The sequence below is a fragment of the Panulirus ornatus genome, chromosome 66 (genome assembly GCF_036320965.1).
Source record: "Panulirus ornatus isolate Po-2019 chromosome 66, ASM3632096v1, whole genome shotgun sequence".
Taxonomy (NCBI): Eukaryota; Metazoa; Arthropoda; class Malacostraca; order Decapoda; family Palinuridae; genus Panulirus; species Panulirus ornatus.
In genome coordinates this window covers 6,407,235-6,426,659 of record NC_092289.1, presented here as the reverse complement: position 1 = coordinate 6,426,659, position 19,425 = coordinate 6,407,235, and the positions used below count along the sequence as shown (strand labels likewise).

Here is a 19,425-nt window from a genome sequence, read left to right as displayed (position 1 = left end):
AGTTCATGTGGGATAAGGTAGATATCACCAGGTAACATATGTAATAGGGCTATGTATACTTTAAATTACTGAATAGTGGTTTTTATGCCAAGTATATGCTTCAACCATTAAGGGTTAATTAGGGAATGGAGTTTGATTTTAAGAAAAGTTTCACTGTAATGCACATTATCGTTCATAATTTATTCTTTGTAGATTCTCCATCCCCTATATATCATCAATGCCTTGCACAGATAGGCAAGTTATTATCTAAGTTGATTTTAAGAAAAAAATTTCTTAAAAAAGAAAAAGGTGTTGCAATGAGTAAATAAAGAATAAAACTTGTATGACACCCATTTTCTAGTTGTCATATATGATCCACCAAAACCAGAACCCCTTATTTGCAGCCAGTCCCAGCAATCTTTCCATAGTTTCTAACTTCATATGCCTCAGTTCAGCCCTGTTTCAGCATTTTGTGCTATGTACACATTATATTAGGTTATGAGTAATAGGATTGGATGGAGCAGTAAGTTAGGATCACAGCTTGCAAATATTCACACTCTTGGAATTAAACACTGACTTTAGATACTCTACGCTAATTACAATTTCAAAAAGCTTTTGTTTTTTTCCGTATAAGATAGGTGTGCACAAAACTTCAAGCATACCTTGATGATGTTATCTGGCCTAAATATCCTCTGCCATCTGTAACTTTGCTATAATGTTTCACGTGTTTCCCTCCAGTTTCCCCAGTTGTGTACAATTCCTTGACTATTTTACTGCATGTGAAGAACCATTGCTTTCTTGAAATTCATTCTCTGAATTACTCTGTGTTTGGGTTTTCAACACATGCCACAAGGATTCATTATGTTCTTCTGAGATGGATCCTGACAGATTGGAGGCTCTTTTTATTTTCTCCAAACAATTAGGAACACAGATTGAAGGGCCAATTTTCTCAAAAAAAAAATCTGAAACATTATAATCAGACTTTCAAAATGAGTTCCTGACCATCTTGACCCCTCTCTCAGCACACTTGACTTTTTGTTATATGTATGTTATTTCTGTTCCTATGGGGAACCTCTGACCATGATTTTAGTTATGTTATTTCTCATATGGCATGCCTACCCTCTATCACTATAAATCCCAACTTTGGCACTGTGGAGGGCATAGCAGTCATCCCTAGGTGGCTTCTTTCCCTGGGATGGGTGCTCTGTCACTAGTTGGGTTATCTCATGTTTTGCTGAAAGTTTAGGAAAGGTTATCTTGACAGGGATTGAGTCTTACATCCCATCTGAATCTTTCTCCCCCCCCCTGTCAGTTTGTTTTCTCCTGTTCTAATGTCTATAATATGAGGGACGAAGTGTATCAGGCCTTGAATTCACTCTTACCTTTTCCTGAATCCCAGTCCATTTCAGTTTCTGCTTGAAGTCGCTGTAAAGTTGTCCTTGTAAAGTCATGCACACCTTCATAAAAAGGAAAGGTTGTGATTTGACTACTTCTGTAAATGACAAATCCTTCTGGTCTGCAACAAAAAGCCTCTCCAACAACTTTTATATTTCATTCATTCCGTCTATTCCAACTTGGTCAGTGTTTGCTGAACCTCAACTGATATAGCTGCACTTTTTGTTGTTTTTCCTGTTTCAGTGCTAGATGATCTGCATGTAGTCTCTGCCACTTTCTTTTCCCATTGAACATATACCATCCATGTTCTTGTTGTGCAAGGTCTTTCGAGAACTTTCCCAGCTCTAAGAGGCTAAGGCATATGGCCTAGATGCTATAACTCTTAAGAGTCCTAAGTGTGCCTCTGAGCTAGCTCTAATCCTTGTTCTCTTATTTTATGTCTGTCTAAAGATCCAGTCTTTAATTCCTTGGAGCAACCCATCCCTAAGAATGATGACTGCCCTAACCCTCCTAACTATTGCCTCAGTGCTCTCAATCCTGTTGTCTTTGAAACTCTCCATAATTCTCACGTTCCTAAATACACGAACTCTCGTTCCCTTCTTTCTAATCACCAGCATGTGTTTTGCAGCAGTTGGCCAATGGGTAATCTCTGTGTGACTCTCTTCTGGTCCTTCTCTCTCAGGGATTTTGATGATTTTTAGTCACTGTGTGACTCTCTTCTGGTCCTTCTCTTTCAGGGATTTTGATGATTTTTTTTGTCTTTGCCCTTGCATTTGATAGGTTTTGAATTAAGTTTTTGCTTTTCAAATATCTATTCTCTGGTTTTTCTCCTTCACTGTTGCCTAATCCCTAGTTTCCTTTCCAGCTGTTCCATTACAGTACTCTTTGATGGAACAGCATCCCCCACTCATCCTATTAGCATTGTGTTTCCCAGGCATTTGTTCTTTAGCTAATGACTTCACTCATTCTTATCTGACAATTCCACTGTACGTTAACTCACTTTCCCTTCTTTCCATCAGTATTATATCTCCCTCTTTTACTGAACTTATTTCCTCTTGGTTTGGACCTCCACAACATCATAAAAAGGAAAATCAGTAACTTGGTTAAATATGATTGTGTTCAAACTTGATTTTTTCGTCCATCTTTTTGTCATTCATTTCCTTCTCTTCAGTTTCATAACACCACAGTCCAACCCAATAATAACATAAATGTATTGTGCACAGCCATACCCTCCACTCTGTCCTGGAAACTCACATAATTATCAACTTAAAGTCTGCTTCCCAAAAGCTGGAATGTTTGTATAGGTGTCATAATTATTTTTCTTGAGATGGTGTTACATAACTATAAGATTTTTGTTTGCCATGGTATGAATTACTGCTTATATATTGGGGATGGTATTTCCTCCACCACTCTGTTAATCATGGCAAAATCAAAATCCTTGTCTCATTCATTCTTTTGGCATCACGTCTACAATCAACCCATTCTGTATTCCATGAAGCTACTGCCTTCTCTTTTCTGCTGGTTTTATTTTGGCCTCGGTTCTTGTAAACTGTTTGTGTGTGTCCTTGTCACCAAGGCTGGGACACAAGGCATGTGGCTGGCTGCTGCTACCCATAGTTACTGTATAGAGACCAGCCACCTAAGGATTGACTCCTACCTCCTCCTCCCCTCAAATAGCTACGCTCTGGAATTCTCTTCACCTTTACATCTTTGTCTACCTGTAACATTTTTACCTTAAACAGGTCTACAAAGAGCTGTAGACCCATGCTTAATCAATCAATCAATCTCTCTCTCTCTCTCTCTCTCTCTCTCTCTCTCTCTCTCTCTCTCTCTCTCTCTCTCTCTCTCTCTCTCTCTCTCTCTCAGATGGCCTTTGATTGAAGCATGTTTTTGCCCATGGTTTGTTGGTCACTATAAACATGACCATGTTGTATGGTAAAGAATATGTAAACATTCTTCAAAGATTCTTGATTCCAGGTGAATGAAAACTTTTGTGTGAATGTTTAAGTATGCATGTGAAAATCACTGATGAATTATGGGAGAAGGGAAGTAGAGGGTCCATAGAAAATTTAGAGAGATATGTAGAGGAAAATAGTAGTATTGACTGTATGATGCTAGAATATACTGGGGAACTTGAAATGAGAAATTATTGATAGTTTGGTTTTTTTGATTAGCAGTACAGTATTCAGTACATTTGTGGTGTACGTAAGACTTGTAATCATAATTTCTGTAATGCTTTGCATAATATTCTAAAGATGGCTTTACTAATTTAATTAGTGACTAAAGTTTGTATGTTTTAGTGGGATTACAACTTTCAGAAATTCATAAACTTAAGTAATATATTAAATTTCTTGACCCATACCATTAGTCCAAATTTTTTGCTTATTGCTGGGATGTATAAACTCTGAAATTGTCTTTTGGGAGCTCTGAAGCTTTGCTTAGGTATTACTAAGAAGTAATGTAAACATATAGAACATTTAATACAGTAATGTGGTGCTGGTATTAGATGCAGGTAACAACTATTAGTTAGGGGCTAATTGTTTACTAACCTGCCCCTGACAGCACACGGCCCACCGCCACTGCTCAGCGGCCTCATACGCTTAACTTGCCCAACCGTGGTCTCTGCAGAGCGGGGTGGACGGCAGCCACTGGGCCGCCGCCTCACCCTCCGCCTCCACCACCAATACCATTACCACCACAAATGTCCCTTCAAACACAAACTACCTCTGTCGACAGTATAGGCTCGTGCTCACTTGATGTCAATGCTACAGGCACTACCTCACCTGCAACCATGGGTGAGTATGCTGAGATGGAGCATGTGGTTGATTTAATACTTTAATCCACTCTTTTACTGAGGCTATTCATTATTTCGTAGATTGGATATAGAAGTAATTTTTTTTTGTATTTGGTAGTGCATGATATTTTACTCACTCTAAGAGTTGATAATTATTGACCTGGTATACTGTTGCTCCAAACTTATAACTTTATATGCAGACTTAGCATGCTTATGTATAATTGAGTTTGAAGATAAAATTTCAAGAACAAAGCCTGCAGTTGATTTAATGGCTGTCAGCTATTAGGTAAGTACTGTATATGATTTGATGTACTAGTAGTTTGAAGTAGGAATTTAATAATGTATGCATGTCATGATCATCTTTGTACTGGACAAGTGAATATATAGCAATAGCATGATTGCTCCCTGGCTTGATTTCTGGCCAGCCACCTTTAAAAACACATGAAAAATTGTGGTTATTTTTCTGTTTTGTTTTAAACTACCATACCAGTCACAGTTTACATATTTACAAGGTTTAAAACATGGTTGCTACAAGTTATTTTGAATTTAAGGCTAAGAGCTGGTAAAATTAGCTATAAGTATTTAGCCATGATGAGACACTTTATCCATGACAGGAGCATTGGGGAAGGAAGACCTTTGTGGTAAAGAGAGGAAATCAGAGGGCCAAATAGTGTTGTTTGATAAAGATGAGAAAATGTAGATATGAAGGTGCTTCAGGTTTTTAGGACTAAAGACTGTAAGTTGTTGAAAGTATTCTTGGGCAGGAACTAGAAATTGCAGGAGGTACCATTCTCAAAGAACCAGAAGGTGCTGGAGATACTTTTGGTTAATGTCAAAAAGTTGCTGAGGGTATTGTGAACTAAAGACGAGAAATGTCTCATGTTTGGAAAAGAGAGGTTAGCACATTTCATTTCATATACAGTACTGCTATTCACAATAGTAGATTTGCATTGATATTTAGTGGAATACTCTAAAGGTTCCTTTAAAGTCTGGTGAATGCATCTGACCCCTGCTTCAAATGGATAGTATAAGAATTATTTAACCATTATTGTTGTGTGTGTTTTGATGGAAGCGAGAACCTCTCATTTTTAAATGAAGCAGCATTATGCATTAGGAAGCAATAGTCATTCAAAGGATTGCCAGAAAAGAATTATTGCAGACTAAATCATTAGGTCTTCCTGTGTCATAATTGGCAATTAAAATAGGATGGAAAATTATATGAGCATGGTAAAATTCCAGTGGAATGATATTGTGTATCAGTAGTGAAGAGAGTCTGAGTTGAAAAAGAGTGTTAGAAGTTTGATTTTGAAAATTATGAGGATATGATATGTAGTCATTATGATTAGCTGTTTTTAGATCACTGAGACCAGAAAGACAGTAGGATTGATTGTTTTCATTTTCATTGTAGGAGGAATTCAGCTGCGGCTGTGCATGTGGAAGTTCCCTTTCACAAAATACCTAAGGAGAGTTGGTAGATAACAGTACACCTTAGCATTAGTAGATGAGATTATTAGAATATAAAGTTAGAATTAGAATGGTATAGAGAAGGATTATTGTAGAATTTGACTGGTTTTGAGTCAAATGCCATCATTGTAAGAGATTTCAAGTACCACAGGGTTTGCAGTAAGCATGTCTCTTAAGAGAGGGATATGCACCACCCATGAAATAGTGGTACATACTATATTTAGCCTAAGGAAAAATCCTCACATGGCCCTCCTGTCTGTTCCTTCTTTTGGGAGGTAAAACAGGAGAGGATTTCCAGCCTCCCTGCTCCCACCCCTTTTGGTTGCCTTCTACAACACGCAGGGAATACATGGGTAGTACTCTTCTCCCCGTCTTCAGCAGAAGTGAGTCATAGGGTGGGGGAGGGGGCAAAAGTTCTGGAAGCGTTGAAAAAAGTGTGGAAGGCGAGAACATTATCTCAGAAGGCAAAAATGGGTATGTTTGAAGGAATAGGGGTTCCAACAATGTTATATAGTAGCGAGTGTGGGCTATAGATAGAGTAGTGTGGAGGAGGGTAGATGTGTTAGAAATGAGATGTTTGAGGACAATATGTGGCGTGAGCTGGTTTGATTAAGTAATGAAAGGGTAAGAAAGATGTGTGGTAATAAAAAGAGTGTGGTTGAGAGAGCTGAAGAGGGTGTTTTGAAATGGTTTGGTCACATGTCGAGAATGAGTGAGGAAAGATTGACAAAGAGGATATATGTGTCAGAGGTGGAGGGAATGAGGAGAAGTGGGAGACCAAATTGGAGGTGTAAGGATGGAGTGAAAAAGATTTTGAGCGATCGGGGCCTGAACATGCAGGAGGGTGAAAGGCGTGCAAGGAATAGAGTGAATTGGAACGATGTGGTACACCGGGGTGGATGTGCTGTCAATGGATTGAACCAGGGCACGTGTAGCGTCTGGGGTAAACCATGGAAAGTTTTGTGGGCCTTGATGTGGAAAGGGGGCTGTGGTTTTGGTTCATTATACATGACAGCTAGAGAATGAGTATGAACGAATGTGGCCTTTGTTATCTTTTCCTGGCGCTTCCTCGTGTGCATGCGGGAGGGGGTGGGGGGGGGGTCATTTCATGTGTGGCGGGGTGGCAGTGGGAATGAGTGAAGGCAGCAAGTATGAATTATGTACATGTGTATGTATGTATTTGTCTGTGTATGTATGAATATGTATACATTGAAATGTATAGGTATGTATATGTGCTTGTGTGGATGTGTATATATATATACATGTGTATGTGGATGGGTTGGGCCATTCTTTCGTCTTTTTCCACATGAAGAAATTACTCTGGTGTCTTTATGTTGGAGCTGTTTATGGAAGCCAATGTGGCCAGTCACACTGAACATTAAGCCACAATTTTCACCTTATGGTACCCCTTTATTTTGCACCTGTTGTGGAAGAATGCCCCTGTCTTTTTTAAGACTTGTCGATTGTATATGGATGAATAGGTCTCTGTGGGTCAGTCCTAAAAGCTAATCCCTGTTGACGCTGGAAGTTTATTGGGTGAGCAAGGGCTGGGATAGGATGATGGTTGTGACCAGGGAGATAGTTAATTAGTTAATAGGGCATGGCATATTTAAGCAAGGGCAAAATACAATCTTGAGTAATTCAGGCAAATGAAATAGTGTCTAAGGGAAAACTTGGACTTTTTCATTTCTTGAAATGTTCTCGGCTTGTCCCCCAGAGTTCACAAAATGTGATTCGTCATGGTAAAATTCTGACATAGTTGACATAGCATTCCATGATATGAAAAGAAAATATATTGTATACATAGCTATTGAAAAAGAAGAAATATAAATTTTATTTACATCTACATTATTTGTTGAAAATTATGAAAATTTTGATAAAGCATGATATACCATACTAGGGGTATAAGTTTGTTGAGTATTCCTGGTAAATTATATGGAAATAAAAAGAGCGTGGTTGAGAGAGCAGAAGAGGTGTTTTGAAGTGGTTTGGGCACATGGAGAGGATGAGTGAGGAAAGATTGACCAAGAGGATATATGTGTCGGAGGTGGAGGGAACAAGGAGAAGAGGGAGACCAAATTGGAGGTGGAAGGATGGAGTGAAGGAGATTTTGTGTGATCGGGGCCTGAGCATGCAGGAGGGTGAAAGGAGGGCAAGGAATAGAGTGAATTGGAGCGATGTGGTATACCGGGGTTGACGTGCTGTCAGTGGATTGAAGCAGGGCATGTGGGGCGTCTGGGGTGAACCATGGAAAGCTGTGTAGGTATGTATATTTGCGTGTGTGGACGTATGTATATGCATGTGTATGGGGGGGGTTGGGCCATTTCTTTCGTCTGTTTCCTTGCGCTACCTCGCAAACGCGGGAGACAGCGACAAAGTATATAAAAAAAAAATATATATATATATATATATATATATATATATATATATATATATATATATATTTTTTATACTTTGTTGCTGTCTCCCGCGTTTGCGAGGTAGCGCAAGGAAACAGACGAAAGAAATGGCCCAACCCCCCCCCATACACATGTATATACATCCGTCCACACACGCAAATATACATACCTACACAACTTTCCATGGTTTACCCCAGACGCTTCACATGCCTTGATTCAATCCACTGACAGCACGTCAACCCCGGTATACCACATCGCTCCAATTCACTCTATTCCTTGACCTCCTTTCACCCTCCTGCATGTTCAGGCCCCGATCACACAAAATCTTTTTCACTCCATCTTTCCACCTCCAATTTGGTCTCCCTCTTCTCCTCGTTCCCTCCACCTCCGACACATATATCCTCTTGGTCAATCTTTCCTCACTCATTCTCTCCATGTGCCCAAACCACTTCAAAACACCCTCTTCTGCTCTCTCAACCACGCTCTTTTTATTTCCACACATCTCTCTTACCCTTACGTTACTCACTCGATCAAACCACCTCACACCACACATTGTCCTCAAACATCTCATTTCCAGCACATCCATCCTCCTGCGCACAACTCTATCCATAGCCCACGCCTCGCAACCATACAACATTGTTGGAACCACTATTCCTTCAAACATACCCATTTTTGCTTTCCGAGATAATGTTCTCGACTTCCACACATTCTTCAAGGCCCCCAGAATTTTCGCCCCCTCCCCCACCCTATGATCCACTTCCGCTTCCATGGTTCCATCCGCTGCCAGATCCACTCCCAGATATCTAAAACACTTCACTTCCTCCAGTTTTTCTCCATTCAAACTCACCTCCCAATTGACTTGACCCTCAACCCTACTGTACGTAAAAACCTTGCTCTTATTCACATTTACTCTTAACTTTCTTCTTCCACACACTTTACCAAACTCAGTCACCAGCTTCTGCAGTTTCTCACATGAATCAGCCACCAGCGCTGTATCATCAGCGCACAACAACTGACTCACTTCCCAAGCTCTCTCATCCCCAACAGACTTCATACTTGCCCCTCTTTCCAAAACTCTTGCATTTACCTCCCTAACAACCCCATCCATAAACAAATTAAACAACCATGGAGACATCACACACCCCTGCCGCAAACCTACATTCACTGAGAACCAATCACTTTCCTCTCTTCCTACACGTACACATGCCTTACACCCTCGATAAAAACTTTTCACTGCTTCTAACAACTTGCCTCCCACACCATATATTCTTAATACCTTCCACAGAGCATCTCTATCAACTCTATCATATGCCTTCTCCAGATCCATAAATGCTACATACAAATCCATTTGCTTTTCTAAGTATTTCTCACATACATTCTTCAAAGCAAACACCTGATCCACACATCCTCTACCACTTCTGAAACCACACTGCTCTTCCCCAATCTGATGCTCTGTACATGCCCTCACCCTCTCAATCAATACCCTCCCATATAATTTACCAGGAATACTCAACAAACTTATACCTCTGTAATTTGAGCACTCACTCTTATCCCCTTTGCCTTTGTACAATGGCAGTATGCACGCATTCCGCCAATCCTCAGGCACCTCACCATGAGTCATACATACATTAAATAACCTTACCAACCAGTCAACAATACAGTCACCCCCTTTTTTAATAAATTCCGCTGCAATACCATCCAAACCTGCTGCCTTGCCGGCTTTCATCTTCCGCAAAGCTTTCACTACCTCTTCTCTGTTTACCAAATCATTTTCCCTAACCCTCTCACTTTGCACACCACCTCGACCAAAACACCCTATATCTGCCACTCTATCATCAAACACATTCAACAAACCTTCAAAATACTCACTCCATCTTCTCACATCACCACTACTTGTTATCACCTCCCCATTTGCGCCCTTCACTGAAGTTCCCATTTGCTCCCTTGTCTTACGCACTTTATTTACCTCCTTCCAGAACATCTTTTTATTCTCCCTAAAATTTAATGATACTCTCTCACCCCAACTCTCATTTGCCCTTTTTTTCACCTCTTGCAATTTCTCTTGACCTCCTGTCTCTTTCTTTTATACATCTCCCACTCAATTGCATTTTTTCCCTGCAAAAATCGTCCAAATGCCTCTCTCTTCTCTTTCACTAATACTCTTACTTCTTCATCCCACCACTCACTACCCTTTCTAATCAACCCACCTCCCACTCTTCTCATGCCACAAGCATCTTTTGCGCAATCCATCACTGATTCCCTAAATACATCCCATTCCTCCCCCACTCCCCTTACTTCCATTGTTCTCACCTTTTTCCATTCTGTACTCAGTCTCTCCTGGTACTTCCTCACACAGGTCTCCTTCCCAAGCTCACTTACTCTCACCACCCTCTTCACCCCAACATTCACTCTTCTTTTCTGAAAACCCATACAAATCTTCACCTTAGCCTCCACAAGATAATGATCAGACATCCCTCCAGTTGCACCTCTCAGCACATTAACATCCAAAAGTCTCTCTTTCACACGCCTGTCAATTAACACGTAATCCAATAACGCTCTCTGGCCATCTCTCCTACTTACATAAGTATACTTATGTATATCTCGCTTTTTAAACCAGGTATTCCCAATCATCAGTCCTTTTTCAGCACATAAATCTACAAGCTCTTCACCATTTCCATTTACAACACTGAACACCCCATGTATACCAATTATTCCCTCAACTGCCACATTATTCACCTTTGCATTCAAATCACCCATCACTATAACCCGGTCTCGTGCATCAAAACCACTAACACACTCATTCAGCTGCCCCCAAAACACTTGCCTCTCATGATCTTTCTTCTCATGCCCGGGTGCATATGCACCAATAATCACCCACCTCTCTCCATCAACTTTCAGTTTTACCCATATTAATCGAGAATTTACTTTCTTACATTCTATCACATACTCCCACAACTCCTGTTTCAGGAGTATTGCTACTCCTTCCCTTGCTCTTGTCCTCTCACTAACCCCTGACTTTACTCCCCAGACATTCCCAAACCACTCTTCCCCTTTACCCTTGAGCTTCGTTTCACTCAGAGCCAAAACATCCAGGTTCCTTTCCTCAAACATACTACCTATCTCTCCTTTTTTCACATCTTGGTTACATCCACACACATTTAGGCACCCCACTCTGAGCCTTCGAGGAGGATGAGCACTCCCCGCGTGACTCCTTCTTCTGTTTCCCATTTTAGAAAGTTAATACAAGGAGGGGAGGATTTCTGGCCCCCCGCTCCCGTCCCCTCTATATATATATATATATATATATATATATATATATATATAGGGGAGAAAGAATACTTCCCACGTATTCCCTGCGTGTCGTAGAAGGCGACTAAATGGGAAGGGAGCGGGGGGCTGGAAATCCTCCCCTCTCGTTTTGTTTTTTTTTAATTTTCCAAAAGAAGGAACAGAGAAGAGGGCCAGGTGAGGATATTCCCTCAAAGGCCCAGTCCTCTGTTCTTAACGCTACCTCGCTTTCGCTGGAAATGGCGAATAGTATGAAATATATATATATATATATATATATATATATATATATATATATATATATATATATATGCAAGAGTTTTGGAAAGAGGGGCAAGTATGAAGTCTGTTGGGGATGAGAGAGCTTGGGAAGTGAGTCAGTTGTTGTTCGCTGATGATACAGCGCTGGTGGCTGATTCATGTGAGAAACTGCAGAAGCTGGTGACTGAGTTCGGTAAAGTGTGTGAAAGAAGAAAGTTAAGAGTAAATGTGAATAAGAGCAAGGTTATTAGGTACAGTAGGGTTGAGGGTCAATTCAATTGGGAGGTGAGTTTGAATGGAGAAAAACTGGAGGAAGTGAAGTGTTTTAGATATCTGGGAGTGGATCTGGCAGCGGATGGAACCATGGAAGCAGAAGGGGATCATGGGGTGGGGGGGGGGCAAAATTTTTCGGGGAACCCTTAAAAAAAATTTTGGGGAAAAGCGAAAAAAATTATCTCAAAAACCCAAAAATGGGTATGTTTAAAGGAATAGGGGTTCCAACAATGTTTATTTTGCGAGGGGGGGCCTTTTAAATAGAGTTTGGGGAGGAGGGTGGATGTGTTGGAAATGAGATGTTTGAGGACAATTTTTGGTTTTGAGGGGGTTTGTTTAAAAGTAATGAAAGGGTAAAAAGGATGTGTGGAAATAAAAAGAGGTGGTTGAGAGAGCTGAAGGGGTGTTTTGAAATGGTTTGGTCACATGGCGAAAAAATGAGTGGGGAAAGATTGACAAAGAGGATATAGGGTGTCAGAGGGGGAAAGGGAATGAGGAGAAGTGGGAGCCCAAAATTTGGGGGTTTGAAAGGGATGGATAAAAAAGTTTTTGGGATCGGGGCCTGAACATGCAGGAGGGTGAAAGGGGGAAAGGGAAATAGAGTAAATTTGGAAGTTGGGGGAACCCCGGGGGTGGTTTGTGTTTGTCAATGGTTTGAACCAGGGAACTTTTTAGTTTTGGGGGGTTTAAAACCTTTGGAAAGTTTGGGGGGCCCCGGGATGTGGAAAGGGGGGCTGGGGTTTTTGGTTCATTATACATGACAGCTAGAGAATGAGTATGAACAAATTTGGCCCTTTGTTATTTTTTCCGGGCCCTTCCTCGCGTGCATGCGGGAGGGGGTGGGGGGGGGGGGCCCTTTTTCAGGGTGTGGCGGGTGGCAGTGGGAATGAGTGAAGGCAGAATATAAAATTATGTACATGGAATGTAGGGATTTTCTGTGTATTTTTTAATAGTATACATTGAAATTAAAGGTATGTAAAGTGCTTGTGGGGAGTGTATATATATATACATTTTGAAGTGGAGGGGTTGGGCCATTCTTTCGTTTTTTTCCACATGAAGAAATTACTCTGGTGTCTTTATTTTTGGAAAGCTGTTTAGGGAAAGGGCCAATGGGCCATCACACTGAACATTAAGCCAAAAATTTTCCCCTTTAGGGTTAACCCCTTTTTATTTTGCACCTGTTGTGGAAAAAATCCCCCTGTCTTTTTTTAAGACTTGTCGATTTATAGGATGAATAGGTCTTCCCGGGTCAGTCCCCAAAACAATTTCCCGTTGACGTGGGAAATTAGTGGGTGAGCAAGGGCGGGATAGGATGATGGTTGTGACCAGGGAGATTTGTTAATTTGGAAAAGGGCATGGCATATTTTAAACAAGGGGAAAATACAAAACTTTAGTAAATTTTAGGCAAATGAAAAAAGTGTCTAAGGGAAAACTTGGACCTTTTTTTTATTTTTTGAAATGTTTTCCCGGGGTTTCCCCCAGAGTTTTTACAAAAATTTATTCGTAGGTAAAATTCTGACATAGTTGACATAGATTCCAGATAAAAAGGGGGAAAAATTGATAATAGCTAATTTAAAAAGAAGAAATATAAATTTTTTTTACATCTACATTAATTTTTTTGAAAATTATGAAAATTTTTATAAAAAATGATTTTAAACCCTACTAAAGGTATAAGTTTGTTTTAGTATTCCTGGGAAATTATTGGGAGGGTATTGATTGAGGGGTGAAGGCATGTACAGAGCATCAGATTGGGGAAAGCAAATGTGGTTTTTAGAAGTTTGGGAGAGGAAAGGTGGATCAGGTTTTTTCTTTGAAGAATGTATGTGAGAAATACTTTTGAAAAGCAAAAAGGGTTTTTCTGTACATTTTTGGTCTGGAGAAAGGGATATGATAAAGTTGATGAAAAAGCTCTGTGGAAGGTACTAAGAAATAAAGGTATGGGGGGCCCAAGGTTTGTTAGAACAGTAAAAATTTTTTTCGAAAGGGTGTAAAGGAAAGTGTGGGGTAGGGAAAAGAGGAAAAATGTTTTGGGACTCCCGTTTAAAGTAGGTTTGCGGGAGGGGGGGTGTGAATGTCTCCATGGTTTTTAATTTGTTTATGGATGGGGTTGTTAGGGAAAGGGGAAAGCAAGAGTTTTGGAAAGAGGGGAAGTAAAGTAGTCCCGTTGGGGATTAGAGGCTTTGGGTGAGTCATTTTTTTTTTCCGATGATACAAACCTTTTTGGCTTTTCATTCAGAAACCCCCCAGAACTTTGGGGGCTGAGTTTTTAAATTTTAAAAAAAAAAAGTTAAATTTAAAAGTAAAAAGCAAGGTTATTAGGGACCCTAGGGTTGAGGGGCCCCTTTCCCCCCTTTTGGGGGGTAAAATTTGAATGGAGAAAAACTGGGGGAAGTAAATGTTTTTTGATATCCCGGGGGTGGATCTGGGAAACGGATGGAACCATGGAAGCGGGAAAGGGAAACATTTGGGTGGGGGAGGGGGCGAAAACTGGGAGCCCCTTGAAGAATGTGTGGAATTTGAGAACATTATCTCGGAAAGCAAAAATGGGTATGTTTAAAAGGAAATTTAAGTGGTTGAAAAAATGTTGTATGGTTGCGAGGCAGGGGCCCTAGGATAGAGTTGTGCCCCAAGGGGTGTAATGAAAGGGGAAAAGAGAGATGTGGGGAAATAAAAAGAGCGGGGTTGAGAGAGCGAAGAGGGTTTTTGGGAAATTTTTTGGGGCACATGGAAGAATGAGTGAGGAAAAACCCCCCCCCCCCCCCCCCCCCCCCCCCCCCCCCCCCAAGGGATTTATTTTGTCGAGGGGGAAAAGGGAACGAGGAGAAGGGGGAGCCCAAAATTTGGGAGGGGGAAAGATGGGGGAAAAAAAGGTTTTTGAGTGATTGGGGCCTGAACATGCGGGAGGGTGAAAGGGGGGCAAGGAATAGAGTAAATTTGGGGCCGATGTGGTAAAAAACCGGGGGTTTGACTGCTGTAAATGGATTGAATCAGGCATGTAAAAGGTTGGGGTAAACCATGGAAAGTTGTGTGGGGCCCTGGATGGGGAAAAGGGGGTTTGGGGTTTTTGGGAAATTTTTCATGACGGCTAGAAATGATTTGAACAAAGGGGGCCCTTTTGGTTTCTTTTCCTCCCTTTCCTCGCCCATGGGGGGGGGGGGGGGTTTTTCCATGTGGGGCGGGTTTGGCATAAAAAAAAAATAAAGGCAGAAAAGAAATAAATTATGTAAATGTGTATTATGAAATTTGTTGTGTATTATAATATGTTACATTGAAATTATGGGTTATGAAATATTTGCTGTGTGGACGTATGTAAAATACATGTGTATGGGGGGGGGGTTTGGGGCCCAAATTTCTTTCGCTTTTTCCCTTGGGCAAAAATTTTCGCAAACGGGGGGAACACGGGAAAAAGAAAAAAAAATAAAAACCCATACACAAAAATTTGGTTTTTGGTTCTAGAAACAAATTTTAAGATTTTTAAAGCATGATTTTTTCTCAAAGGTTGTACATAATCCACTTAAACCAAGCCCACTGAAAAACCCAAATAGTGGAAACCGGGATTTAAAACTAATTATTGCCTTCCTATTTTGTATTCCCAAGGTGTACGCTACTGGTGGATCCCAAAGGCTTAGCCAGCCTTTTGGTTACACTTCCAGTACCCATAACAATGTATATTGGAAGCACACCACAGAGACTAGCCAATCAGTTGGCCAGGCCACTGTCTAATGCTTTAGAATCCATCTATGACATGGACTTCAAATATTTTAACTCACAGATACCCCTATTCCCCAAAAAACACAACACGACACCTAAATCCTCCCCCCTCCCCCTTTTTTTAAATTTTTCCCAAAAAAAGGAACAGGGAAGGGGCCAAGGGGAGGATATTCCCTTTTAAAAGGGTTAGTCCTATGTGCTTAATGCTACCTCGCTAATGCGGGGGAAAAGGTGAATAGTAAAGGAAAAAAAAAATTTTTTTTATTAAATTTTTTTTTTTTCCCCCAAAAAACCCTTTTGAGCTTTAAATAAGTTAAATTTTACTGCAGGGAATCTTTCCCTTTTCTTTTTGAGTTTTTTTGCACCACATTTTTTCATGAGACTTTTGGGCTCCTTTTCTTATAGATTGTTATGGGTACCCTTTCCACCCCTTGGCACTATGCCTTTCCTGTTGAAAATCTTGAAAAACCCTTTTAAGAGTATTGGGCCCGTGTATCCACCCATTTTCAGTATATATGTGGTGAAATCTTATCAGGACCATGAGCCTTGTATGGGTCAAGACCCTAAAGTATTCTTTGAATATATTTTCTGTATATCACTGCTTTCCGGCCTTTTTTTACAATGCCCGATGCTTCAAAAAATTTTTAAAAACATATGTTTTATGCAACTACATTACTTTGCTTTGTTGTGCAGGAACAAATGGATGAACAGAACAAAATGTGTTGTTTATAGTCAGATATCTACAGTTTGCAAAAACAAAGGGAAAAATGAGAGGCTTATACAGAGGGATTTTGACTTCTCCCCAAATTTATAAAGGGCCCCAAATGTCGTACCTTAACCCAAAAATATAAATATATATATAAATAATTTTATATATATAAAAAATTTTTTTTTTTTTTTTTTTCATACTTTGTCGCTGTCCCCCCGCGTTTGCGAGGGACGCAAGGAAACAGACGAAAGAAATGGCCCAACCCCCCCCCCCCCCCCCCATACACATGTACAACGTCCACACACGCAAATATACATACCTACACAGCTTTTCCATGGTTTACCCCAGACGCTTCACATGCCTTGATTCAATCCACTGACAGCACGTCAACCCCGGTATACCACATCGCTCCAATTCACTCTATCCTTGCCCTCCTTTCACCCTCTGCATGTTCAGGCCCGATCACACAAAATCTTTTTCACTCCATTCTTTCCACCTCCAATTTGGTCTCCCTCTTCTCTCGTTCCCTCCACCTCCGACACATATATCCTCTTGGTCAATCTTTCCTCACTCATTCTCTCCATGTGCCCAAACCATTTCAAAACACCCTCTTCTGCTCTCTCAACCACGCTCTTTTTATTTCCACACATCTCTCTTACAATTACGTTACTTACTCGATCAAACCACCTCACACCACACATTGTCCTCAAACATCTCATTTCCAGCACATCCATCCTCCTGCGCAGAACTCTATCCATAGCCCACGCCTCGCAACCATACAACATTGTTGGAACCACTATTCCTTCAAACATACCCATTTTTGCTTTCCGAGATAATGTTCTCGACTTCCACACATTCTTCAAGGCTCCCAGAATTTTCGCCCCCTCCCCCACCCTATGATCCACTTCCGCTTCCATGGTTCCATCCGCTGCCAGATCCACTCCCAGATATCTAAAACACTTCACTTCCTCCAGTTTTTCTCCATTCAAACTCACCTCCCAATTGACTTGACCTCAACCCTACTGTACCTAATAACCTTGCTCTTATTCACATTTACTCTTAACTTTCTTCTTCCACACACTTTACCAAACTCAGTCACCAGCTTCTGCAGTTTCTCACATGAATCAGCCACCAGCGCTGTATCATCAGCGAACAACAACTGACTCACTTCCCAAGCTCTCTCATCCCCAACAGACTTCATACTTGCCCCTCTTTCCAAAACTCTTGCATTTACCTCCCTAACAACCCCATCCATAAACAAATTAAACAACCATGGAGACATCACACACCCCTGCCGCAAACCTACATTCACTGAGAACCAATCACTTTCCTCTCTTCCTACACGTACACATGCCTTACATCCTCGATAAAAACTTTTCACTGCTTCTAACAACTTGCCTCCCACACCATATATTCTTAATACCTTCCACAGAGCATCTCTATCAACTCTATCATATGCCTTCTCCAGATCCATAAATGCTACATACAAATCCATTTGCTTTTCTAAGTATTTCTCACATACATTCTTCAAAGCAAACACCTGATCCACACATCCTCTACCACTTCTGAAACCACACTGCTCTTCCCCAATCTGATGCTCTGTACATGCCTTCACCCTCTCAATCAATACCCTCCCATATAATTTACCAGGAATACTCAACAAACTTATACCTCTGTAATTTGAGCACTCACTCTTATCCCCTTTGCCTTTGTACAATGGCACTATGCACGCATTCCGCCAATCCTCAGGCACCTCACCATGAGTCATACATACATTAAATAACCTTACCAACCAGTCAACAATACAGTCACCCCCTTTTTTAATAAATTCCACTGCAATACCATCCAAACCTGCTGCCTTGCCGGCTTTCATCTTCCGCAAAGCTTTTACTACCTCTTCTCTGTTTACCAAATCATTTTCCCTAACCCTCTCACTTTGCACACCACCTCGACCAAAACACCCTATATCTGCCACTCTGTCATCAGACACATTCAACAAACCTTCAAAATACTCACTCCATCTCCTTCTCACATCACCACTACTTGTTATCACCTCCCCATTTGCGCCCTTCACTGAAGTTCCCATTTGCTCCCTTGTCTTACGCACCTTATTTACCTCCTTCCAGAACATCTTTTTATTCTCCCTAAAATTTAATGATACTCTCTCACCCCAACTCTCATTTGCCCTTTTTTTCACCTCTTGCACCTTTCTCTTGACCTCCTGTCTCTTTCTTTTATACATCTCCCACTCAATTGCATTTTTTCCCTGCAAAAATCGTCCAAATGCCTCTCTCTTCTCTTTCACTAATACTCTTACTTCTTCATCCCACCACTCACTACCCTTTCTAATCAACCCACCTCCCACTCTTCTCATGCCACAAGCATCTTTTGCGCAATCCATCACTGATTCCCTAAATACATCCCATTCCTCCCCCACTCCCCTTACTTCCATTGTTCTCACCTTTTTCCATTCTGTACTCAGTCTCTCCTGGTACTTCCTCACACAGGTCTCCTTCCCAAGCTCACTTACTCTCACCACCCTCTTCACCCCAACATTCACTCTTCTTTTCTGAAAACCCATACAAATCTTCACCTTAGCCTCCACAAGATAATGATCAGACATCCCTCCAGTTGCACCTCTCAGCACATTAACATCCAAAAGTCTCTCTTTCGCACGCCTGTCAATTAACACGTAATCCAATAACGCTCTCTGGCCATCTCTCCTACTTACATAAGTATACTTATGTATATCTCGCTTTTTAAACCAGGTATTCCCAATCATCAGTCCTTTTTCAGCACATAAATCTACAAGCTCTTCACCATTTCCATTTACAACACTGAACACCCCATGTATACCAATTATTCCCTCAACTGCCACATTACTCACCTTTGCATTCAAATCACCCATCACTATAACCCGGTCTCGTGCATCAAAACCACTAACACACTCATTCAGCTGCTCCCAAAACACTTGCCTCTCATGATCTTTCTTCTCATGCCCAGGTGCATATGCACCAATAATCACCCACCTCTCTCCATCAACTTTCAGTTTTACCCATATAATCGAGAATTTACTTTCTTACATTTTATCACATACTCCACAACTCCGTTTCAGGAGGTATTTCTACTCCTTCCTTGCTCTTGTCTCTCAC

General features: G+C 40.9%; 1 protein-coding gene across 1 annotated transcript in view; it reads left to right on the top strand.

The window, feature by feature from the left end:
* The window catches only part of LOC139746926 (uncharacterized), a 210,077-nt gene that overhangs the window by 122,877 nt on the left and 67,775 nt on the right, over window positions 1-19,425 (top strand). The window contains 1 exon segment of the mRNA XM_071658611.1: window positions 3,937-4,169. Within this exon segment, the coding sequence (XP_071514712.1) occupies window positions 3,937-4,169 (233 nt within the window).